The 26284-nt window shown below is 41.3% G+C and overlaps 1 protein-coding gene across 7 annotated transcripts; it reads left to right on the top strand.

Annotated features, from left to right (window-relative positions):
* The first annotated feature begins 1576 nt into the window (after positions 1 to 1576).
* Positions 1577 to 23818, top strand: LOC139533943 (long-chain-fatty-acid--CoA ligase 4-like). 7 transcript variants are annotated; one of them, XM_071332477.1, is made up of 15 exons: positions 1577 to 1671; positions 7496 to 8049; positions 8324 to 8501; positions 8622 to 8731; positions 14922 to 15060; positions 15363 to 15513; positions 15833 to 15956; positions 16069 to 16140; positions 17403 to 17542; positions 18254 to 18426; positions 20007 to 20081; positions 20453 to 20641; positions 20873 to 20987; positions 21164 to 21321; positions 21489 to 23818. In XM_071332477.1, the coding sequence occupies exons 2-15, from the start codon at positions 7699 to 7701 to the stop codon at positions 21644 to 21646; spliced, it is 2133 nt and encodes a 710-aa protein (XP_071188578.1). In that variant the 5' UTR covers positions 1577 to 1671; positions 7496 to 7698; the 3' UTR covers positions 21647 to 23818. The 7 variants fall into 7 exon arrangements, with proteins under 7 accessions (XP_071188578.1, XP_071188611.1, XP_071188604.1 ...); XM_071332510.1 differs by having other exon boundaries at positions 1586 to 1671; positions 7816 to 8049; XM_071332503.1 differs by having other exon boundaries at positions 1609 to 1671; positions 7813 to 8049.
* The last annotated feature ends 2466 nt before the right edge of the window (positions 23819 to 26284 follow it).

Genomic DNA, 26284 nt, shown 5'->3' with positions numbered 1-26284 from the left:
GGAATATATTATCAAAGACTCCAGTCACCCAAATCATACAGTTCTCTCTGCTACCGTACCGCAAGCGTTACCGGAGCGCCAAGTCTACAGTAGGTCCAAAAGGCTCCTTAACAGCTTCTACCCCCAAGCCATACGACTGCTGAACTATTAATCAAATGGCCACCCGGACTATTTACATTGACCCCCCCCCCCCCACCCCCCCACCCCTTTGTTTATACACTGTTGCTATTCGCTGTTTATTATCTATGCATAGTCACTTTACCCCTACCTACATGTACATATTACCTCGACTAACCTGTACCAACACACATCGACTCATTACCGGTACCCCTTGTATATAGCCTCGTTATTGTTATTTGTGTTACTTTTTAGTTTATTTTTTACTTCAGTATATTTAGTAAATATTTTCTTACCTCTATTTCTTGAACTGCATTGTTGGTTAAGGGCTTGTAAGTAAGCATTTCACGGTAAGGTCTACCTACACTTGTTGTATTCGGCGAATGTGACAAATAACATTTGATTTGATTTGAAATTGTACAATCCAGGTGTGCAAAACTCTTAGAGACTTGTCCAAAAAGACTCACAGCTGTAATCACTGCCAAAAGTGATTCTAACATGTATTGACTCAGGGGTTTGAATACTTATCTAATCAACATATATTGTTTTATTTTTCATTAATCTATTTTTTATTTAATCGTTCTTCCACTTTGATATTAGAGTACTTTGGTGTAGATGAAAAAATAAAAAGGATGTAATCCTAATTTGTACACAACAAAAGGTGGAAAAAGTCAAGGCGCTGAAGGCACTGTAATTGCCCAGAATGTATACAATTTATTTTGACCATTATCTTAGTGTAACAGTATAACTTTAGTACCGTCCCCTCGCCCCGACACGGGCGCGAACCAGGGACCCTCTGCACACATCAACAACTGACACCCACGAAGCGTCGTTACCCATCGCTCCACAAAAGCCGCGGCCCTTGCAGAGCAAGGTGCAACACTACTTCTAGGTTTCAGAGCAAGTGACGTAACTGATTGAAACGCTAGTAGCGCGTACCCGCTAACCATTTCACATCCGTTACACTAGCACCACATGTAATGTTCCTATCACCATTTCTCACCCAAATTCTGCAGGTCATGCACTATACTGGTGCAACTCCAATCTTCTGACTGTATTTCATATTTCTTAAAGCAATTTAGACACACATTTTGGCTGTTTTCAAAGAATGTGGGAGATGAATCATACAAGCAGCTCTTTGTTATTTTTGCTATGTTGAACATTTAAAGGAGAGAAATAGCCTCCATTACCAGTGTTTTCACTGGTTGGGGACTTAACTCGCATCTATATTTCATACAGTACAATGATGTGTTGCCTAGTCTATAGGGATCATGTATTAAATTATGATAAACATAATTCACAAGGGTAACCTACAGTCAGATGAGATTAATTACTTATAACTGGTTGATATTCGTATAAAGTGTGACAATATATTTTTTTCAATTTTTCAATGAAACTGTAGCATCAAATTAACATGGTCTTCAGACCATTCTCATTGGCTATGAGAGATGGACTCATATGACGTAAAGTTTCCGGGTTGTCGCCTCTCTGTTGGAGGTTACTTTCGGTCATTCATCCTTCTGGGAATGTCTCTCTCACTTCTCGGTTTTTGAGGTAAGATTAGATTGACTATAGCTAGCATACAAGCTAGCTAGGGAAATGGCTAAGTAAACTGTCAGATAATATATGTTATCATCATAGCTATCTTATTTACAAAAATGTGTCAATATTGAATATTCTTAATATCCAGTGTACTGAAGTAGTAAGAAACAGCTAACGTTAGCAATGCCAACTTCATTTCTGTCTTTGTTTATGATCTGGCCAGGCTACTAGCCTACAAGCTAGGCTACACGTCGTTTTTAATTTTAATAACCAACAGCGCCCATTAATATCAAATACTTAAAGCGCATAATGGGTGTATTCCACGGTGGGTCTCTGTTTTCAAACATCACATTACAGAACATTTGCGGAACGCCAGTCACCAAATTATATTCCTCGTTGTCCCTCTAATTTTCATAATGATACCACGAAGCTAGCTACAAAAAAGTCTTAATTTTGATATACCGGATTCTTTTTAGATATGTGAACAGCCTTACATTTGTTGGGAGAAATAGCACGACTATTATGTTTTTTCTTGAAGCTATGTTGACAGGTGCAGAGGTTACTTTTGGTCAGACAACGACATGGTCTCGCTCACTGGACCTTTATTTGATTTATTAATTTGATGTCCGTAAACTAAAAGGCATGTAACATTGCCTAATTGTAAAAAACGAATGAATGTTTGAGCAAACGATTTGATAGCCATGTGGGTTATATTACAGGTTTATACTAAAACGTTGGTGAATACTCGTTTCTGATTGGCTAGAATGGCATTCTAGAATAGACATTAAGTAAGGGATAATCGAGGGGCTATGCGTTCTCTGGAAAATAATGAACGACGTAGAATATGTGTTCCATATCACGCTAGCAGAGTGGAACTAACATTCCAGGGATTAGCATTTTTTTCCAGAGAAAGCATAGAGCCCCGAGTTGATTATCACTTTTATACTATTGCTATAATTGAACACATTTACCGCTAGAAATGGGTTCATTTGCTGGTAGAGATGTGTGCAACATCCACTGAAGTAGCTAACAAGTTTACTAGATAGTGACAGTAGTCGCCTTGGTAACCAAGCAAACAGACTTGCTAGTTTTAGCTAACCAAACCATCGGTCCTAGCTTGCTATTATGAAAATCTAATTCAACAATGCCAATAATGTTTTCCATTCGACTTCTGTTTCAGAAGCAGCTCAAACATAGAACATGTAAGAACTATATCCATTGAATTCTACCGTGCAAATATACTGTGGGTTATAGAGAAATAATGCATGCTCTAGAATGCCCTTCAAGCCAATCAGAAATGACTATTCAACAATGCCATGGTATAATTAAGCAAAAAGGCCTGAGGGGGTGTGGTATATGGCTAATAAACCATGGCTAAGGGCTGTTCTTAGGCACGACGCAACGTGGAGCATATTGGTGAATACCACAAACCCCTGAGGTGCCTTATTGCTATTATAAACGGGTTACCAACGTCATTAGAACAGTAAAAATACATCCCTGTGGTATACGGTCTGATATACCACGGCTGTCAGCCGATCAGCATTCAGGGCTCGAACCACCCAGTTTCTAAAACCAGATAATGGGACAGTTAGAAAAGGTATTGGGTCAGTTGGAAATGTTGGCTAGCTAGCTCGCAAGGCATAAGCACGTCGCCATGAAACATAAAGAACGAACAACTGCAGTCACGTCCATAAATATCGAACTAATCGAACGAACGACTGTGTCGCGTCTCTAGCAACCAAAAATATGAGAAAGTATGAATTTGCTTCGAAAAATGAAAATATCAACGAACACTTTTGGTAAATGTTTGCTTTAGTATTGTTTTCTTTGGCAACTGTGGTATAAGCGGGATAAACACCTCCGTTCTGTACATTCTGTACATTCTGTACATGGGGTGGCAGGTAGCCTAGTAGTTAGAGCATTGGGCCAGTAACCGAAAGGTTGCTAGATCGAATCCCCGAGCTGACAAGGTAAACATCTGTAGTTCTGCTCCTGAACAAGGCAGTTAACCCACCTCCGTCATTGTAAATAAGAATTTGTTCTTAACTGACTTGACTAGTTAAATAAAAACTAAAAACATTACCTTGGAAAAATTAACTCCGCAAAGTGGCGCGTTGTCCATTATTTTCAAGGTAATGTCAGAGTTTATCCCTTACTTATATATGGGTTATACATGTGCGGATTATATTATATATGGGTTGTACATGTATGGTTTATATTATATATGGGTTATGCATGTATGGGTCATATTATATATGGGTTATACATTAAAAAAATTTTTTTTTACCAAGAATGTTCAATACCAGTCCTGATAACAGGATAGAAAACTAATGCCAAGGTCTGGTGAACACACTTCAAGTCAGTCATCACCCTGTTTTGTATTGATACGGTTCTTGTGTTACAATTTGTACAGATGAGGAGTTTGATGTACAGTGTAGGCTTGTTTCAAGGCTTGAGGTACAGTACAGGTTTGTGTTGTTCTTTTTCTGCCATCTGTTTTATAGACACAGCAGTAGCATTGAATATTCTATCTAACAATACAACCTTGCCATTAGTCTTGATCCCACATTTCATGCATAACACAGTATTCTTCATTGTGTTAAAGGTCATTGACCTCATGCTATGACATGCTTCTACGTGGGTAGTAGTATCCTGTCTGATGATGAGGCAGTGGACATGTTTTTCTTGAAACAGCTGAAAGGATTTCACTGTTGCTGATTTGAAAGCGTTAGAGCACATCAAGAAAAATAATCATGTGGCTTGGATAAACATGTCTGTCTCCTCATTTCTTGGAATAGATTAAACTGAATCTGTGAACACAATGTTGTGTCAGTCAGTGTCAGTCTATGTAATGTGTATCACTATGAGCAACCAGCTGTGTTTGCGTAACAGTTTTAATAGATGTGGTCTCTGGAAATATAATGCAAAAAGGGTTAGTCACAGTCAGCCCTGAGTACGTTGAGATGAATACTGTAGAGAGGAACCGTATCACTTCCTGTCCAATACACTCTCCTATTGGATGAGAGCAGTTGTGGGTGGAAGCAGGAGAATGTATGTTAGCTCTTTGTGAGTGCAGCTGAGTTAACGAAAAACCTTAGACAGGGAGTGAAGAATAAACATCTTGTGTAGAATAAACAATATCTGGACCAGGCTTTTTGTTCAAGGAAAGAGGTGTGTTTTGTTAGCGTACCTCAGAACAGTAGGTAAGGTAACCAATTTCTTCTCTTGTTCATTCTACCGAAAGGTTTGCACTGTTTCGATCTGCTCATCACTGGTATAGCGTTTTTCAGAAGTGTGTGCATGTGTTAATTTTCTAAAGCCATTCAGACCATCTCTGAATTACCTCTCTTTTCAGGGGTAAACAGTCATTCCTCTGACTAATGTTTTAGGCTCTCTGAAAATTATGATTTTGTTTAAAGAGCTGATATACCTGATAACGGATATCATTTCAATTAAGAGCAACGAAAGCGGTTGGAAGATTTTTTGGTGGGGGCATCATATCAAATGTAGAAATATAATATATTTAGAATGTAGATAATTTCTTCACACTAAGGAAGATATACTGATTGAAGGAGGAATTTGAATTTGTCCTGGCTGATTCATTTTGAGGTTGTGATGCCTGGGCAGTAAATGGGATTAGGCCAGATCAGTGGCACATGAGCAGTATAAGCCACTCACAGGCAGCATCCTGTGTGCTAAAGCACTTGAGCCTTCATTACTGTCTGGAGGGATGTCAAGTCACACAAGCATTCACCATCAGGGTAACATAGCAGATCATGATTCAAGCATGACGTGGCCTTTCTGTCATTTTACAAGTAATGATCCTGTCTAGACATGCTCAGCTGCTCGTTATAGTATCCGCAGCAAGATCAATTAGATAACATTTTTAATGGAATGTAGGTCTGATGTTTTGGGCACTTTTATTACAGTTTGAGTTGACCTGAAATGTTCCCCTTATCTCTGATGTCAAGATGCCCTCCATTAGACTACATTGTAAGTGATTTGATATGGTTTTGTCAATGTTTTACTGGATAGTGGAATGGGATTTTTGTTTAGGCTTGGATGAAGTCCAGATTAAACTTTGGTGCCCTTTTTACCCTTTCCAGTGTGCTGGTTAGTGTTAGTTACCAAACTTTGCATCTTATATTTTACTGGGCAAGTCAGTTAAGAACAAATTCTTATTTTCAATGACAGCCTAGGAACAGTGGGTTAACTGCCTTGTTCAGGGGCAGAACCATAGATTTTTACCTTGTCAGCTCGGGGATTCGATCTTGCAACCTTTCGGTTACTAGTCCAACACTCTAACCACTAGGCTACCTACCACATCTGCACTGTTCTTCAAGTAAATGTGTGCATAGAGTCCTTGTGCATACAGTTGGTTAGTTTGTTTAACTTTGTAATCATTGGTTTTTGTTTGACATACATTTTAAAGTGAAAAAAAAAACAGAGTCTGCATCACTCTGTTACCATGGAATTGCCCTCTTGCCAGTTGCCACCTTGGAGAATCTTGCGCAAAGAAATAATGTGTTCTTTGACTTACATGGAAATGTCTCTGGTTTGCACAAGGAAGTCGTTTTCAGTGATGTCATGACTCCTGAATAGTTTTCAGTGAAGTCATTTGGGTTTGCCTTTTTCGTGGGAAAAGACTGGGTGATGCACATATGCCATGACAGTGATCGAGGTTAGAATGTAGACGTATGTCGAAAGGGTTGCCAAGTGGCACCAGAAATGTGGCAATAGTAAGAAAGTAAAAGCCAAGTAACAAAATAAGACAGTAAATGACTACTTAAATGTTTATTTGTATTTTTTATTACCTGTAAAAGGTTAAGTAAGAGTTCATGTATGCTGTCTCTGTCATCTAACCTAATCTAACCTCACCTCTTTGGCTTCATAACCACTCTGCTGAACTCTGCTCTGCAGTCTTTGTATTTCAGTCTCTTTATTTATAACATTCTCAAGGGGTATTTTCCTAGGGTAGACCTACTGAGCTATTTATTAACAACTTGTGTTGCTCATTCGAATTATTCTACCTTATAAATGTTTCTGTCTTAACCAAGGCACCATCAATTGGCATAAATACATACAGATACTCTTTCAGATTTTTAAAACACAGACCTAACATTCTTTCAGTTCTGGGAAATGATTGCACACTGCAAGCATCAATTATAGATAAGATAAAAGGTTGTCAAATCTGAACTGAAGTGAAGTTGACCAGACATGGGCCTAGATGTTTGTGTACAGCTGCAGCGGTCAGTGCAGTGCTCCAGTGAAACTCAGCTATTTTGTGCAGCAATATTTACCGGTGGTAAGGTATGTGTTAAATACCTTAGCAGCTTCTTGTTTGACACCCCCCCTCCCTCCCCCCAAATAATAAAACACCTAGGTTCGGTGTGTTGCAATGTATGCTTTGACATGAAATGCATACAAGAAGCCTTCTTGAAAATGAATAAAGTCATTACTTTTGGCTAGTCTATAAATTAGATGTTGTATTATGCACAGTGCATGCTTGTGGCTACTGGCTAGCTCCTAGCTATTCCTTCAATATGACTACTGTTGGTTAAGTTCTGGGTCTATATGTGTTAGAAATGAGTAGTTCACCTGTGTTTATTCAGCTTCTCCCAATCATGATACATCCAAATAGTCAGTGAAGAAAACCCGAACACTGGAACTACTGTTGCTCGTTATCCTACGCATTCCATCACGCCGCGACAGATTCTTCGGTTTACGCGCAGAAAAGATTACAAAAGATTACAATATGACTAACATACTTCTCTTTCTCCATGTATTTTCTTCTTCCCCTGTGCTCAACAATTCTGGACCAATCACCCTGCTATAGAGCTAGCATCACAGACCTCTTGTGTCAAGCCTTTCCATTGAACCGTCTGGGTGCATGTGCTGCTACCTGTCCAATCTGTAATTACCGCCACCTGCTTTGGCAACCTTTCCATGACCTGAGAGCTGAGCATTCTGAACTCTCCCTGAAGCAGACGCTTCTCCCTCAAGTCTCTTTTTCTCTCCACTTCTGCCTCACCTTCAACCATGAGGTTCAAAGTAGACATGCATTACATAGTGTTCTCGCCTGTGTACCTGTTGATGTGGCTGTACACGCTCATCACGTTTATCCCATGGTATTTCCTCACTGATGCTGGGAAGAAGAAAACCATGGCAAAGAGAGAGAAAGCCAAGTCCACCACAGGCAAAGCAGAGGGCCCCTATCGTTGTGTGGAGAACTTTGACAACCTGGCCCGGGAGGACTTTGAGGGAAAGGACACTCTAGACAAGCTGTTTGAGCATGCAGTGCAGCGCTTCGGCAACGCAGACTGCCTGGGCACCAGGGAGGTCCTAAATGAGGAGAACGAGATGCAACCCAGCGGCAAGATCTTTAAGAAGGTAGAGTGATCACACACACATCTCACCAGGAACCAATTATTGCAGTCAAGGTTCTGCCAAATAAGTTAGAAAAGTTATGCAACCTGAAGCAAGTTTGTGTAACTTCATATAACATCTAACAATCCTAGATTAAGTCCCTTCTTGTAGAGTTATTAAATCGAATGTCATAAATATATGACTTGACTCTCCAGTGGGATATTTACCCCTGTGAACTGAAGGCCCTTAGTAGAACCAACCCTAATGGACTGTTTCTGTGCTCTCTCCTCTGCTGCAGCTGATCCTGGGGGAGTACAGGTGGCTGTCCTATGACGAGGTGGACCAGATCATCAGTCATCTAGGTAGTGGACTGGCAGCCCTGGGCCAGCAGCCCAAGAGTACCATCGCCATCTTCTGTGAGACACGGGCAGAGTGGATGATCACTGCACAGGCCTGCTTCAGACGCAACTTTCCATGTAGGCACATAAAGTTCCACTAGTTTGCATTATAAAGATATTTCCTGTTAGGACAGCAATATTTGTGAAAACATTGTGTTGTGTGTGTGCATGTGAACAACATGTTTGGTTGTGTTGCAGTGGTCACTCTGTATGCCACCCTGGGGGAGGAGGCAGTGGCCTATGGCCTGAATGAGTGTGGGGCCACTCACCTGATCACCAGCACAGAGCTACTGGAGACTAAACTCAAGGTAGGAGTCATCAGGGGAAATGCATGGTTCAGATTCTAGCCGAACTACACACTGCTGTTCTCATCTCCTCTATCTGTGGGAAAGAGAGCTATCTTTTTAGACAGGATGTGTGCAATCACCTCTGTAGATCAAGGAGGAATTTAAAATTAGCCATGGGGTGTTTGTGTGTGAACTGAGGTGTGTCATTACTGAAAATGGCGGCGGAGAAGATGGCTGACGTTTTACGTGCTCCTAACCAACTGTGCTATTTTGTTAGTTTTTTTGCGTCGTTTGTAACTTATTTTTTACATAATATTGCTGCTACTGTCTCTTATGACTGAAAATAACTTCTGGATATCAGAACAGCGATTACTCACCTCGAACTGGAATAAGCTTTTTTCTTTAACGAGTCCGACACGAAGGATATACTGCTTTCTCGGGAACGGGCCCAAATCCCTGTCATTTGCGTGAAGAAAATATGGAGAAAAGGGGGCGGAGGTCAGGTTGCCTTCTGAGAATTCGTAGGCGAGCGAGTAAACCTTCACTGCCATCCGTTCTATTGGCCAACGTGCAATCATTGGAAAATAAAATCGATGACCTACGATTAAGATTATCCTACCAACGGGACATTAACTGTAATATCTTATGTTTCACCGAGTCGTGGCTGAACGACGACATGGATAAAATAAAGCTGACGGGATTTTCCATCCACCGACAGAACAGTGAAGCTACGTCTGGTGAGACGAAGGGTGGGGGTGTGTGTCTATTTGTTAATAACAGCTGGTGCGCGATGTCTAATATTAAAGAAGTCTCGAGGTATTGCTCGCCTGAGGTAGAGTACCTTACGATAAGCTGTAGACCACACTATCTACCAAGAGAGTTGTCATCTATATTATTCGTAGCTGTCTATTTACCACCACAAACCTAATACCGCACTCAACCAACTCTATAAGGCCATAAGCAAACAAGAAAATGCTCATTCAGAAGTGGCGCTCCTAGTGGTCGGGGACTTAAATCCGTTTTACCTAATTTCTACCAGCATGTCATGTGAAACCCAGAGGGGAAAAAACTCTAGACCACCTTTACTCCACACACAGAGATGCATACAAAGCTCTCTCCTGCCCTCCATTTGGCAAATTTGACCATAATTCTATCCTCCTGATTCCTGCTTAAAAGCAAAAATTAAAGCAGGAAGTACCAGTGACTCGCTCAATACGGAAGTGGTCAGATGACGCGGATGCTACGCTACAGGACTGTTTTGCTAGCACAGACTGGAATATGTTCCGGGATTCATCCAATGGCATTGAGGGGTATACCACCTCAGTCACCAGCTTCATCAATAAGTGCATTGATGACCTCGTCCCCACAGTGACCGTACGTACATATCCCAACCAGAAGCCATGGATTACAGGCAACATCCATATCGAGCTAAAGGAGCAGGACACTAATCCGGACACTTATAAGAAATCCCGCTATGCCCTCAGACGAACCATCAAACAAGCAAAGTGTCAATACAGGATTAAGATTGAATCCTACTACACCTGTTCTCACGCTCATTGGATGTGGCAGGGCTCGAAAACTATTACGGACTACGAATTGAAACCCAGAAGCAAGCTGCCCAGTGATGCGAGCCTACCAGACGAGCTAAATGCCTTTTTATGCTCGCTTCGAGGCAAGCAACACTGAAGCATGCACGAGAGCACCAGCTGTTCTGGACTACTGTGTGATAACGCTCTCGGTAGCCGATGTGAGCAAGACCTTTAAACAGGTCAACATTCACAAAACCGCAGGGCCAGATTGATTACCAGGACGTGTACTCAAAGCATGCGCGGACCAACTGGCAAGTGTCTTCACTGACATTTTCAACCTCTCCCTGACTGAGTCTGTAATACCTACATGTTTCAAGCAGACCATAATAGTCCCTGTGGCCAAGGAAGAGAAGGTAACCTGCCTAAATGATTACCGCCCCGAAGCACTCACGTCGGTAGCCATGAAGTGCTTTGAAAGGCTGTTCATGGCTCACATCAACAGCACCCTCCCGAATACCCTAGAGCCACTCCAATTCGCATACCGCACCAACAGATCCACAGATGACGCAATCTCAATCGTACTCCACACTGCCCTTTCCCACCTGGACAAAAGGAACACCTATGTCAAATCAAATAAAAATGTATTGGTCACATACACATGGTTAGCAGATGTTAATGCGGGTGTAGCGAAATGCTTGTGCTTCTAGTTCCGACCGTGCAGTAATATCTAACAAGTAATCTAACAATTTCCCAACAACTACCTTATACACAAGTGTAAAGGAATGAATAAGAATATGTACATATAAATACACGGATGAGCGATGGCCGAACGCCATAGGCAAGATGCAGTAGATGGTATAGAGTGCAGTATATACAGTGGGGAGAACAAGTATTGCATACACTGCCGATTTTGCAGGTTTTCCTACTTACAAAGCATGTAGAGGTCTGTAATTTTTATCATAGGTACACTTCAACTGTGAGAGACGGAATCTAAAACAAAAATCCAGAAAATGACGTATGATCTTTAAGTAATTAATTTGCATTCCGTCTCTCACAGTTGAAGTGTACCTATGATACAAATTACAGACCTCTACATGCTTTGTAAGTAGGAAAACCTGCAAAATCGGCAGTGTATCAAATACTTGTTCTCTCCACTGTACATATGAGATGAGTAATGTAGGGTATGTAACATTATATAAAGGGGCATTGTTTAAAGTGACTAGTGATACATTTATTACATCCAATTTGTAATTATTAAAGTGGCTAGAGATTTGAGTCAGTATGTTGGCAGCGGCCACTCAATGTTAGTGATGGCAGTTTAACAGTCTGATGGCCTTGAGATAGAAGCTGTTTTTCAGTCTCTCGGCCCCAGCTTTGATGCACCTGTACTGACCTCGCCTTCTGGATGATAGCGGGGTGAACAGGCAGTGGCTCGGGTGGTTGATGTCCTTGATGATCTTTTTGGCCTTCCTGTGACATCGGATGGTGTAGATGTCCTGGAGGGCAAGAGAATGCTGTTCATTGACTACAGCTCAGCGTTCAACATCATAGTGCCCACGAAGCTCATCACTTAGCTAAGGATCCTGGGACTAAACACCTCCCTCTGCAACTGGATCCCGGACTTCCTGACAGGCTACCCCCAGGTGGTAAGGGTAGGCAACATCACGTCTGCCACTCTGGTCCTCAACAATGGAGTGTGTACTTAGTCCCCTCCTGTACTCCCTGTTCACCCACGACTCCGTTGCCAAACACGACTCCAACACCATCATTAAGTTTGCTGACGACAGAGACCTGGCAGTGTGGCGCCAAGACAACAACCTCTCCCTCAATGTGAGGAAGACAAAGGAGCTGATCGTGGACTACAGGAAAAGGCGGGCCGAACAGGCCCCCATTAACATCGACGGGGCTGTAGTGGAGCGGGTCAAGAGTTTCAAGTTCCTTGGTGTCCACATCACCAACGAACTATCATGGTCCAAATACACCAAGACAGTCATGAAGAGGGCACGACAAAACCTTTTGCCCCTCAGGACACTGAAAAGATTTGGCATGGGTCCCCAGATCCTCAAAAAGTTCTACAGCTGCACCATTTTGAGCATCCTGACCGGTTGCATCACTGCCTGGTATGGCAACTGCTTGGCATCTGACCGTAAGGCGCTACTGAGGGTAGTGTGTACGGCCCAGTACATCACTGTGGCCAAGCTTCCTGCCATTCAGGACATACAGTGGGGAGAACAAGTATTTGATACACTGCCGATTTTGCAGGTTTTCCTACTTACAAAGCATGTAGAGGTCTGTCATTTTTATCATAGGTACACTTCAACTGTGAGAGACGGAATCTAAAACAAAAATCCAGAAAATCACATTGTATGATTTTTAAGTAATTAATTTGCATTTTATTGCATGACATAAGTATTTGATCACCTACCAACCAGTAAGAATTCCGGCTCTCACAGACCTGTTAGTTTTTCTTTAAGAAGCCCTCCTGTTCTCCACTCATTACCTGTATTAACTGCACCTGTTTGAACTCGTTACCTGTATAAAAGATACCTGTCCACACACTCAATCAAACAGACTCCAACCTCTCCACAATGGCCAAGACCAGAGAGCTGTGTAAGGACATCAGGGATAAATTGTAGACCTGTACAAGGCTGGGATGGGCTACAGGACAATAGCCAAGCAGCTTGGTGAGAAGGCAACAACTGTTGGCACAATTATTAGAAAATGGAAGAAGTTCAAGATGACGGTCAATCACCCTCGGTCTGGGGCTCCATGCAAGATCTCACCTCGTGGGGCATCAATGATCATGAGGAATGTGAGGGATCAGCCCAGAACTACACGGCAGGACCTGGTCAATGACCTGAAGAGAGCTGGGACCACAGTCTCAAAGAAAACCATTAGTAACACACTACGCCGTCATGGATTAAAATCCTGCAGCGCACGCAAGGTCCCCCTGCTCAAGCCAGCGCATGTCCAGGCCCGTCTGAAGTTTGCCAATGACCATCTGGATGATCCAGAGGAGGAATGGGAGAAGGTCATGTGGTCTGATGAGACAAAAATAGAGCTTTTTGCTCTAAACTCCACTCGCCGTGTTTGGAGGAATAGAAGGATGAGTACAACCCCAAGAACACCATCCCAACCGTGAAGCATGGAGGTGGAAACATCATTCTTTGGGGATGCTTTTCTGCAAAGGGGACAGGACGACTGCACCGTATTGAGGGGAGGATGGATGGGGCCATGTATCGCGAGATCTTGACCAACAACCTCCTTCCCTCAGTAAGAGCATTGAAGATGGGTCGTGGCTGGGTCTTCCAGCATGACAACGACCCGAAACACACAGCCAGGGCAACTAAGGAGTGGCTCCGTAAGAAGCATCTCAAGGTCCTGGAGTGGCCTAGCCAGTCTCCAGACCTGAACCCAATAGAAAATCTTTGGAGGGAGCCGAAAGTCCGTATTGCCCAGCGACAGCCCCGAAACCTGAAGGATCTGGAGAAGGTCTGTATAGAGGAGTGGGCCAAAATCCCTGCTGCAGTGTGTGCAAACCTGGTCAAGAACTACAGGAAACGTATGATCTCTGTAATTGCAAACTAAGGTTTCTGTACCAAATATTCAGTTCTGCTTTTCTGATGTATCAAATACTTATGTCATGCAATAAAATGCAAATTAATTACTTAAAAATCATACAATGTGATTTTCTGGATTTTTGTTTTAGATTCCGTCTCTCACAGTTGAAGTGTACCTATGATAAAAATTACAGACCTCTACATGCTTTGTAAGTAGGAAAACCTGCAAAATTGTCAGTGTATCAAATACTTGTTCTCCCCACTGTATATAATAGGCGGTGTCAGAGGAAAGCCCAGAAAATTGTCAGAGACTCCAGTCACCCAAGTCATAGGCTGTTTTCCCTGCTACCGCACGGCAAGCGGTACCGGAATGCCTAGTCTAGGACCAAAAGGCTCCTTAACAGCTTCTACCCCCAAGCCATAAGACTGCTGAACAATTAATCAAATGGCCACCAGACTATTTACACTGACACCCCCCCCATTTATTTGTTACACTGCTGCTACTCGCTGTTTTTTTATTTGGGCTCCAGAGTGGCACAGCAGTCTAAGGCACTGCATCTCAGTGTTAGAGGCATCACTACAGACACCCTGGTTTGAATCTGGACTGTATCACAACCGGCAGTGATTGGGAGTCCCATAGGGCGGTGCACAATTGGCCCAGCGTCGTCCGGGTTTGGCCGGTGTAGGCCGTCATTGTAAATAAGAATTTGTTTCACATCTATGCATAGTGACTTTACCCCTACCTACATGTACAAATTATCCTCGACTGACCTGTAACCTTGCACACTGACTCGGTACCGGTACCCCCTGTATATTTCCTCTTTATTGTGTTTTTTAATTTTATTTTTTACTTTAGTTTATTTGGTAAATATTTGATTAACTCTTCTTGAACCGCACTATTCATTAAGGGCTTGTAAGTAAGCATTTCATTACCGTGAAATGCTTACTTACAAGCCCTTAACCTACAGTGCAGTCGACACAGCGCATGTGACAAACAAAGTTTGATTTGAAAAACAAATACTGATGTCATTGAAACTTGAATGAACCCTAAAGGCATTTAGGACACGAGAGCTGAGATTACTCATGTCTAGACAATGATGTGTCTTCTTGTGTCTTTGACAGAGTATTTTGCCAGAAATGCATAACCTGAAGCACGTTATCTATGTGGACAACAAGAGCATCAGAAGGACGGGTTACCCAGAGGGCATTCAGATCCACAGCATGCAGGCAGTACAAGAGCTGGGATCCAAACCTGACAACTGTACGTGGAAACATCAACAAAACTATGCATGTACAAAACACACAGGTCACACTGTTGGGTCACTCTGTTAAGTCACCCTGTTATGGTAAACAGTGTTTGCTCTGAAACGTGAGTTTACATATGGCTCAGATGGCATTGTAGCGATGGTAAAATGTCTAAGCAGCTAGTGAAGTATAATATGCACATATGCTGGCAGTTTAGTTTAGTCCCACAATGTAGTAAAGAATGTTTGTACTGTCCTGAACTGTACCATTAATTTTCTAAGCATTATTAAGTGACGTGTCCCCCTGTGCTCCTGGCAGTGAGTATAGCTGTGCAGCGGCCCCAGCCCACAGACCTGGCTGTGGTCATGTACACCAGCGGCTCCACAGGACAACCCAAAGGAGTCATGATCATCCACAGCAATCTTATTGCTGGCATGACGGGCCAGTGTGAGAGGATCCCAGGCCTGGGGTGAGCAGAGCACTCTACCACAGGGCTTCTAGTATCTAACCACCATTTAACTAGGCTGGTCAGGTCTCTGCATCTGACATGGGGATTTGACGCAATGTTTTAAAGACAGCAGACAAAGTGTAATGTGCTCATGATAACCATGCCTAAACTTATTTACTCATGCGATCTTCCTCCTTAACTTGATAATTAGACAGTATTGTCAAAGTGCATAACCACTTCCTTATTTTTGTATAATGTTGTGCATGGTTACAGACATTGAAGATGTTCTCTCATCTTCATATTGCTTACAGTAGTGTGATGTGTTTGTGCCCATGTGCAGGCCGAAGGATACCTACATTGGCTACCTGCCTCTAGCTCATGTGCTGGAGATGACTGCTGAGATTTCATGTATGACGTACGGCTGCAGAATTGGCTACTCTTCCCCACAAACACTCTCTGACCAGGTAATAGACTCAGCAGTTTGATATAAAGAGATATCTTTTCTTATGGATTTGTTTTATTTTATTGCAAAGTGGGCAACAATCTAATGTTATTTTTATTGCTTCTCTTTTGCAGTCAACAAAAATCAAGAAAGGCAGTAATGGAGACTGCTCTGTGTTGAGGCCTACTCTGATGGCAGCTGTTCCGGTAAGAACGAACATCCTTCCTTAATCTTTTTGCTTATCACTGATTTGTTAGTGTTTTATAAAATAGGGATGTGCATGGTTATTTGAATATCTGAATGGACGTAGTATTCTAATACTTGTGTGAGTGTAATGTTTTGCTCCCGAAAAATTATAGGCCAATTTTAACCTGACTCTAACACTGAAAAGGGTTTTTCTAAATGAAATGTAAATATCCATGTGACTTTGTTACATACAAGGATAGACCATGTCATTTCAAGTTATTAATTTAATAAAACAAATCTTTCAATGTAGTTATTATGATGGCACCCCATAAAAAGACCTGTAGCCCATCAATTGCCTTCACGTAGCTTGTTGGCCAATCAAAGCGGCAAAGAGGTTCAATGTGTAGCACGTGTAGTGAAAGTTCACTAATGCAATGCAAGATGGAATGAATTACTGAATTACAAGTTAGTGAAATGAGAAGGTGTAGGCTACAATGAGCAACCAACAGGTAGTTTGTTGTTGTTTTATCTGAATGGGGTTGTGCAGCATGTGGACTCCATTAGCTTAGCTAGCTTCTCTAGGCTTCTCCCAGCCCTTGTTCATGACTCTGCTCTATTACATTACACATAAGTCATTGGACGAAGGCGTCTTCTGTACGGGGGAGTTTTGTTAAGAGCCCTGACGCTCGGTCTGAACATTAACACACATCGCTTGAGGTACGGCTTTGGAAGCATAAGGACCTTATTTCATATCAGCAAGAAATCATTTTCAAAAAACAGAAAGTTTAAATTAATACACACCTTTTATTGTGCTAGGCTACTCCAGTCAAGACAGATTGTCTTGTTATATGGGATGACAAATAACATTGTGGCTGCTACAAATAAATGTTAGCTAGTCTTGACTGTAGCCGAGTTACCTTGGTGTCTTTCTCTCTCTCTCTGTCTGCTCGCTACACACACCACCGCATTTAACCTCAACGGCTGTATTTCAAATATCCGCATATCCGACAAAAATGTATGATACTATTTGAATAGTGACATTATTTCAAACCCACATCCGTACTATAAGGCTGGTTTCTTTACAGATTTTTATAGGTCAGGTTTAGAGGACATCCTCGAACAGGTGATGTTGATTCTTTGAGGTTCTTTGATAACTATCCTGCAGCTTTGATTTCCTCTGTAGAGAAAGTGGAAGCAGACATATGGATAAGGTAAAAAGAAAAACCGTCACAAACTGATGTGTGAAGTTGATCTTTTCTGTTTATTGTATTTTATCTGTCAGGAAATAATGGACCGCATCTACAAGAATGTGATGAACAAGGTGCAGGAGATGAGCTATGTGCAGAGGACACTGTTCAAACTGGGCTACAACTACAAACTGGAACAGATCAAAATGGGCTACGATGCCCCTCTCTGCAACTTGTGAGTATATTGTATGTGAGGACACAAACACATATACACATACCAGCATGTTCCCAGCTGATGTACACAATCCTGTTACATGCACATGGCTATCTATAGAGATAAAATCCCTGATACAAGGTCAGTGCATAAAGACATAAACATTGATTAATGTCAGTACATAAAAACATAAACATTTCCAACATGCCATTACAGTACTTGGAAGTAAGAGATATAGCTAGGCCTTATCAAACTACATGGGTTTTTCAAAGCTGTATAGATTTGTCCTCTGGAATCTATATATTTTAAATGTACGCTTGTATTTTGACTGGTTTTGGTTCCCCCTTTTTGGCAACAATATTTTCTTGTCTACCAGACAAGACAAGTTTCCTTTCCCCATTTCTTGGTATCAGCATGACCGAGACATTGGCCTCTAGTCACCCTCTCAACTTTTTTAGTTTTTGTTGCCAATTTTACTCTATCGGATTCTAATAAATAGGCTACAAGTGTGTCACTTCCACTGCAAGTCTAATGTGCCCTAGTTCTGAGATGGCAGAGACCAATGACAGGATCAGAATCTGTATACATCATCATAACATGCAACAACCTGCATCATTACAAGCTGCTTATCAGGGATCAGACAGTGAAACTGTATCAGTAAGCATGGACCAATTGGCATCTTGATAAACTAGTAAGTAGTAATACGTACATTTCTCTCCTCTGCTCCGTCAGGCTGCTGTTTAAGAAGGTGAAGGCTCAGCTGGGAGGGAACATCAGGATGATGCTGTCAGGAGGGGCGCCCTTGTCCTCCGCCACACAGCGATTCATGAACATCTGCTTCTGCTGCCCTGTGGGACAGGGCTACGGCCTCACAGAGACCTGCGGAGCAGGTACCATCACAGAGGGTGAGTCATGGCAAGGCACAGCCACGGACTACTACTGCTGGGGTCCTTTGCTAATGATATTCACCCTGGAAGTGGTATCATTACCAAGTGCACCCTTGGTTCCTTCACTAGCAGAGTAGTAGTAGTGTGTAGGGGAATGGTGGGAGCTCTGTCATTTGAGAATTTTCACCATTGTGTTTTTTGGGGGAAATTATACCTATGCATTCTATGGTAAATTTTGGCTTTAGCCAAGACAAGGTCTTTGAGAAAATGCTACTGCTCAGGCTTTTATATATGTTAAGGTGCCCTGAGGGTTTCATGTCTTTAAACACACATGCTTTCAGAGATAGATGTCTTTGTTCAAGCCCCAACCTGTGAAACGTTCTGTGGTACTGGGATCGTGGATGACAAAGGAATGACAGCTATACTAAATATAACTGTTTTGCGTCAATCGGCTTTGCTGTATAGGTACGCAGGTATCAGTCATTTTTCAGTGCATTGTAAATGTGGAAGGATATGCTTGTGTGACGCTACGCAGCAGTATACGAGTGTGAAATAAATGGCCAAATGATGCCAAATAACCACCGGGGACGATTTTATAAGGCCATATTATTTAAGAGGACCTCAGGACAGGGTTCTCAGTTTCGTTTAACACTCTTGCAAGGCAGAGGATAATGTACAAGTTCTTAGTTTAAAAACAAATAACATTATTTTATAACAAATCAATGTTTGCAAACATTTGATTTTCCTCATAGCTCAAAGCAGTGAATGAACTAAATATGACAGTGTTATAATTGTGATTCTCCCACCACACTGTTTTTTGTCTCCGGTCAATCTGAAGGACAAGTGTGTTAGCTGTTTATTCACCTGCCCGCAGTTGCTAATAACACATTCGCAACCGCCCAACTATATGTGATAAAGTGAAAATCTGTGGCCCGCTGCATTATGTTAGGCCATGTGAGAGGTTATAGACTTAGCCTACAGTCAGTGTTGAGATTTCAGTTACTATTCCATTTAACCCATCTGAACACTACAGTTCCCATCTTGTGACTGTCTAATTTGTATAGCGCTTCACAATCATCACACAACATAGCCGCTATTGTCAACCTCTTCTACCACTTCACCAAATCTTTCCCAAACATTACAGTTCTGGCCCTCCCTTAATGTTTTTAATTAAACTCTGACATTGTTCTTTTTGCCTCCGTGGATCGACGTACATTTTTTCTGCCCGTCTTCCCTGAAGCATTTGGTGATTGGCGTGTGTAGGCTAATGTTAGACCCTAAAGCTTAGGCTTTTGTACCCTTGTCTAAAGCCAGATAAAAAGTAACCAAAGAAAAACCTTAATGTAGCCTATTCTGTCGATATGAATTACACAATTGTATATTTGAGTCAACCCGCACATCACTAACGTGTGTATCTTGCTCTTTGCCTTAGAAGTGCATGAGCGTAAGCACTGACGCTTATTCTTTAATGAGAAAACCTTGAATATTCCCAGACTGGTTTTTAGTAGGCCGGGTTGCAGCCTACTACTGGCATCAGATATTAAACTCTACATGGGACTATTTTATTTATTTTGTGAGTGTGTGTTTCCTCTCTCCAGTGGCAGACTACAGCACTGGGAGAGTAGGAGCCCCCCTCATCTGCTGTGAGGTCAAACTACGAGACTGGGTTGAGGGTAAGTAATAAAACCTATGGACACACATACACAAACTTATTTGTGAATATTTTTGATAAAGTGTACTGCGCTGTTGAGGAGAGCTTGCAAGTAAGCATTTCATTGTATCAGTTACACCATGTATCATGTGCTCATGACAAATACATGTTGATTATGACACACCTATAGTATGTGTATCACAGATGGCTTGGACATCCTCGTTTTGTAGCTGCCCAATTTGCCTCCTTTGCGTGTTGTTACCGTATTTTCATGTGGCTCTCATGGGCCAATTTAGCTTCCATGTGGTTAGTTTTTTTCTGGTCCAAACAATACGCTATACAGCTATTCTCTCCGACCATGCCTCACTCTTATATTCCCACTGTGTTCCCAAGGCGGATACACCAGCCAGGACCAGCCCCACCCCCGTGGAGAGATCATGATTGGTGGGCCCAACGTTACCATGGGTTACTATAAGAGTGAGCACCTGAACAATGACTTCTGGGTGGATGAGCAGGGCCAGAGGTGGTTCTGTACCGGGGACGTGGGGGAGATTAACCCTGATGGCTGTCTGCAGATAGTGGGTGAGTGGCTGAGAGTTGGAGAACGCCTGAATAATAACACCAATGTGCACTGAGCACTGATCAGCTGCCTCTTCAACACTTTATGACCATGAGGCAATACTGTCATAAACAATTCAAATGGATGTAAACAGTGCTACCTGCCATAACCTCTCAGGAGAAGATGTAGACAACACTATGCTGACATACTTTAGTGTTCTCACTGACCCTCTCTGCTCTGTTTGTTCCATGTAGACCGTAAGAAGGACCTGGTCAAACTGCAGGCTGGAGAATACGTGTCCTTGGGGAAAGTGGAGTCTGCTCTGAAAAACTGCCCCCTTATTGAAAACATTTGTGCATATGCAAACAGGTATCTCTTCTGTCTGCTTTACTATATACCATACACTTCTTTACATAGGACAGAACGCTATTACATTGACACCACATGCATTTGTGGTTATTCTACATGTATCACCCTGAAAACATATTTAATGTTCATGCTCAGGTCTAGTCTGTATCATTTAAAAAATGTTCTCTTGCTTTTAGTGACCAGAACTATGTGATAAGCTTTGTGGTACCGAACCAGAAGCAGCTGACAATTCTGGCCAATAAGAACGGCATCAGTGTCGCCTGGGAGGAGATCTGTAACCACCCGGCCATGGAGAAAGAGGTCTTGAAGGCCATCAAAGAGGTGGCTACCTCAAGTAAGGCTGACACTTACTCTATGACACATATCCTGTTAACTTGATTAACCAGATGGATAATAACCTAGAATTATAAGACACATAATTTTAGTGTGTGACAATACAGGGCTTTGTTCAGGCCATGTTTATCCCTTTTATATTAACCATTGTGTTTTCCTCCCCATCAGTCAAACTGCAGCGTTTTGAGATCCCAGTGAAAGTGCGTCTGAGCCCAGAGCCCTGGACCCCTGAGACTGGCCTGGTGACGGACGCATTCAAACTGAAGAGGAAGGAGCTGAAGAACCACTTCCAGAGTGATATCGAGAGAATGTACGGAGGGAAGTAGAGCCACTATCTGATCTAACCTAAGAACGGTTTCCTGACAACTTTCACCAGTGAAATGAGTGGGTGCGTGTCTGAATGTGTGTGTATGCTTGCGTGCGAGTGCATATGCTTCAACGCACGTGTGAAACTCATTCCACGGCGGGCTGAGTGTCTGCGGGATTTCACTCATCCCTTGTACTTTATTGATGAAATAAGGTCACTAATTAGTAAGGAACTCACCTCACCTGGTTGTCTGTCTTAATTGAATGGAAAAATCTAAAACCTGCAGATACTTTGCCAACTATGGAATGAGTTTGACACCCTGCTTCAAAGCATTCTGTCTGTGAACTGTAGAATTGTCTTTCCACGTCATCTCTTTTGTCACATTATGAATGTCAGTCCATAAAGTTCAGCACAGAAGGATCAGCTGGTTAGTTATGGCTATTTGTGTTGGAGATCGCACAGCGTTGTGTAAAACGCCATTCGAATGCAAGTCTTGTATTTGCATATTGTAATTTGCCTTTGGGATTTATTATGACATGTCCGTAAATACTACTATTTTTGTGTCTAATTGAGGTAGGAGTCATAATGGCCTTTTCTCAATGAGATTTGCTCAACTCCTGAGTCGTCTCTTCTCTGGCCTCCTTTTGAAAAAGATCAACATAATTGATGAAAACATTTTTGCTGCCCCCTAATGAGCAAGCCCCCACAGTGCTGCTGTATAAATTGTTTACTTGTTCTGTACATAGGATCACATTACTGCCACGCAACTGCCGAGCCCTCACAATCCTTTAGGCTATTGCACATAGATCAAATCTGAGTGTAACTTTGGCCATTTCTGTCACCTGTGCTTGTATCATTTATGTTTTCATGTTTTGAACCTGCTCATGACATTGTTATAGTAACACAACCCAACCCAACCCAAGTATGTCACAGATTTTTCAGATACTAGGTAAATGGTTAATGTCATACTTGCTGTGTTACAGCATGGATTATCATTTTTATTTGAGCAAAAATTAAGATAGTCCTTTAGCCTTCTTTTTTCATGCTGATCTCTTCCTACAACTCTGTTGTATACTGTACAATATTTATAGACTTAGATAATGTTTCAAGTCATATTTATAATGTACTGTAATAGTTCTACATTTCTGACCTATGGATATGCCAACTTAATAACCTATACTCTTAAATAATTTGACATTTTGTGACATACAGATATGAAATACTCAATATAATTCAATGCAATTTTTTCATTATATGATGTTGAAAATACTATTGAGTTGCATGTGTAAAGAACTTATATTTAAAATATTTTATATGTATATTAAGGTCATGTTAAACGTTGAACCATTTTACATTTTTTGGATGAATTTGTACTGTTGAACTGTTTAAAGGTCACAATTGTGCTTCTTGAAACTTTGTGTGGAACCTTAATGAAAATGCTGTGTATCGGCAAGTTTGCTTTATCATTCGGAAGCTGTTTAACGTGGCATATAATGCAGTAGAAGAGAATTGATGGGGTCGTGACAACTGAAACGTGCAAATCAATGCCAAAAATAATATTCCAGGATGCATTGCATTCATAACATATAATACAATTTAACGATTTTGCAAATATCTTCAATGGCCAACACATTGGGATGAAACATACACTGTTCATATTAGCCATGATACCACTCCGATCCATTGAGTCCTATGTTCCTATAGGATTGAGAAAGGTCCAAAAAAATGTTTGTGAAGGTTTTATTATTCTTATACTCAGGGTTCCATGCACTAAGAATGCGACTGCAGTAGTATTTATTTTGAGACCAACCTTTAATCTTATTATGTTAATTGTGAAGCACTTAGGTTGTGTTTACAAGGGCAGCCCAATTGTGATATTTTTTCCACTAATGGTCTTTTGACCAATCACATCAGATCTTTTCACATCAGAGCTTTTTCAGAGCTGATTGGATTAATCAAAATACCAATTAGTTAAAACAAGTTCGGAATTGGGCTGCCTGTGTAAATGTAGCCTTCTTCTCTCTCCATTTATATTGATGTTTTGTTAATTTGTATTATTTATTCAAATCTGTTAATATGTGAATGAAACTATGTGTGATAGGGTTGGGCAGTGTGTACCTTCTGGTTATGTCATTTGAAAGTACATATTCTTTTTATATGAACATATTAAAGCTTTCTGCCCACTGTAAAATGTTTATTACTTGAATAATTGTCAGTCATAAATATCAATATAAAGTATTGTTCAATGATTTATAATTAGGTTCACTAGTTTAAATCTACCCCATTCTTTCATAGCGCTGTCAAGAAAGATGCATTCTAACTATCCTTGGGGCAAGCTTTGCAAATCTTTCAAGCAAGGAGAATGACAGAATTTCAACCAAGCCCAAGGTATGAGGTGATTTTAATGCCTCTCATAAATTCAGTAGGTAGTGTAGGGCTAACAGCAAACTCAAATGTGGCATTGCTCCACTCAGACACGGCTGTTTATTAAAGTGCATCATGGCAGGTAACATAGTGCCTAGTGAAGGTCTACACAGCTTGAACAGTCTTCAACATTTTCTGCCTTCAAATGAAATCTAAATCTATTTTGATGTTTTTTTCCTACAGATCTACACAACCTACTCCACATTTACAAAGTGAAAGTTGTAGAACCTTTTGCCATATCTATAACTCATATTTTTATGGGAATTTGGTTGGGTCGCCCAAAAAGTTACATATTTAATTGAAAGCAAGTCTAAGAAGTGGTAGATCTGTTCTATGCGCACTATTTCTATGCTTCCCGTTCTTAAGTTTAGTTTTTGCATCTGCTTTCTTTTGCACACCAGCTTCAAGCACAATTTTTTGGGGTTATGGAAAATATATTTCACAGCAGTTTAGATGGTACAATATTTCTCTACAATATACTTGCTTGTTTTGTCACAAACTTAAATAGTTGAACTATTAGAATTTTAGCCACCAGGAAATGGCAGAATGAATCTTTTTAATGGTCTTGTTGCAAACAGAATTGATGATTTGGAGTGGATTTTTTTTAAACACGGGCTTCCTAATTTTAACTTTGTCAAACAGGCCAGTAATGTGAAGTGAATGCAATGTTGTTGATCCCTTTGTATTTTCCACTATTGTGGTGGCGGCATAGGGTGTGAAGAAATACGCAATCAATACATCCTTATTTTTTTTTGATTTTGAAAATTATTCAAAAACATTCTTGCACTTCAAAAATGCAGAATAGGTTGTGTAGATTGGTAAAAAAAAGATCCAATTGAATCCCTTTTTAGATTTATACTGAACAAAAATAAATGCAACATGCAACTGTTTCAAAGACTTTACTGAGTTACAGTTCATATAAGGAAAACAGTCAATTGAAATAAATTCATTAGGTCCTAATCTATGGATTCCACATAACTGGGAATACAGATATGCATCTGTTGGTCACAGATACCTTTTTTTAAGCTAAGTCAGTATCTGGTGTGACCACCATTTGCCTCATGCAGTGCGACACATCTCCTTCACATAGAGTTGATCATCAGGCTGTTGATTGTGGCCTGTGGAATGTTGTCCCATTCATGTCGCTTAATGTTGATGATGTAGTTGTTACTGACAAGAAGCACATGGCTGAGCTCTTTAATCACCACTTCATTAAGTCAGGATTCCTATTTGACTCAGCCATGCCTCCCTGCCCGTCCAACATTTCCTCATCTCCCACCACTTCTAATGCGACTATCCCCGATGCTTCTCCCTCTTTTCCCCCTGCCCCGCTACAAAGTTTCTCCCTGCAGGCAGTCACTGAGTCTGAGGTGCTAAAGGAGCTCCTTAAACTTGACCCCCAAAAAACATCTGAGTCAGATGGTTTAGACCCTTTCTTCTTTAAGGTTGCTGCCCCTATCATTGCCAAGCCCATCTCCAACATTTTTAACCGTTCTCTCCTTTCTGGGGAGGTTCCCATTGCTTGGAAGGCAGCCACAGTTCGTCCTTTATTTAAAGGGGAGATTAAGCTGATCCTAACTGTTATAGGCCTATTTCTATTTTGCCCTGTTTATCAAAAGTGATTAAATTCAGATGGATGTTATAAAATGCAATTCAGTTCAAGTCCTTTTCTAAAAAGAATTGACAGTGACCCTATCTCTGCAGTTGTTTTTATCATCGGACATACTTGTGGTAATAGGCTGTAGATTTTAATGTACACATTGACACATCTTCTCTCATCACAGATACAGCAGCTATCCTGTATGATGAACGGACTAAGAAACCATGCATGAGGTTTCTAAAGACTGGTAAAGACGACAATTAAAGATACAAGGAACATGTCGTGTGAATTAAAGACCCTTACGATTTATCTGTGTAATACTTATATTTTTGTCCTTTGCATCAGGCCAGTGTGTGTTCGGCAACAACTGCAGATTCTCTCACATGTCAGAGGGACATGGAGATCAAGCTGATCCTAACTGTTATAGGCCTATTTCTATTTTGACCTGTTTATCAAAAGTGTTGGGAAAAACTTTCTTGATGTCTATAGTATTCTCTCGGGTATGCAATCTGGTTTCCGCTCAGGTTATGGATGTGTCACTGCAACCTTAAGGGTCCTCAATAATGTCACCATTGGCCTTGATTCTAAGCAATATTGTGTTGCTATTTTTATTGACTTGGCCCAAACTTTTGA

The sequence above is a fragment of the Salvelinus alpinus genome, chromosome 1 (assembly GCF_045679555.1).
Source record: "Salvelinus alpinus chromosome 1, SLU_Salpinus.1, whole genome shotgun sequence".
Classification (NCBI taxonomy): Eukaryota; Metazoa; Chordata; class Actinopteri; order Salmoniformes; family Salmonidae; genus Salvelinus; species Salvelinus alpinus.
The sequence above is the reverse complement of the archived record's forward strand: the minus strand, read 5'-3'. Positions and strand labels throughout refer to the sequence as shown.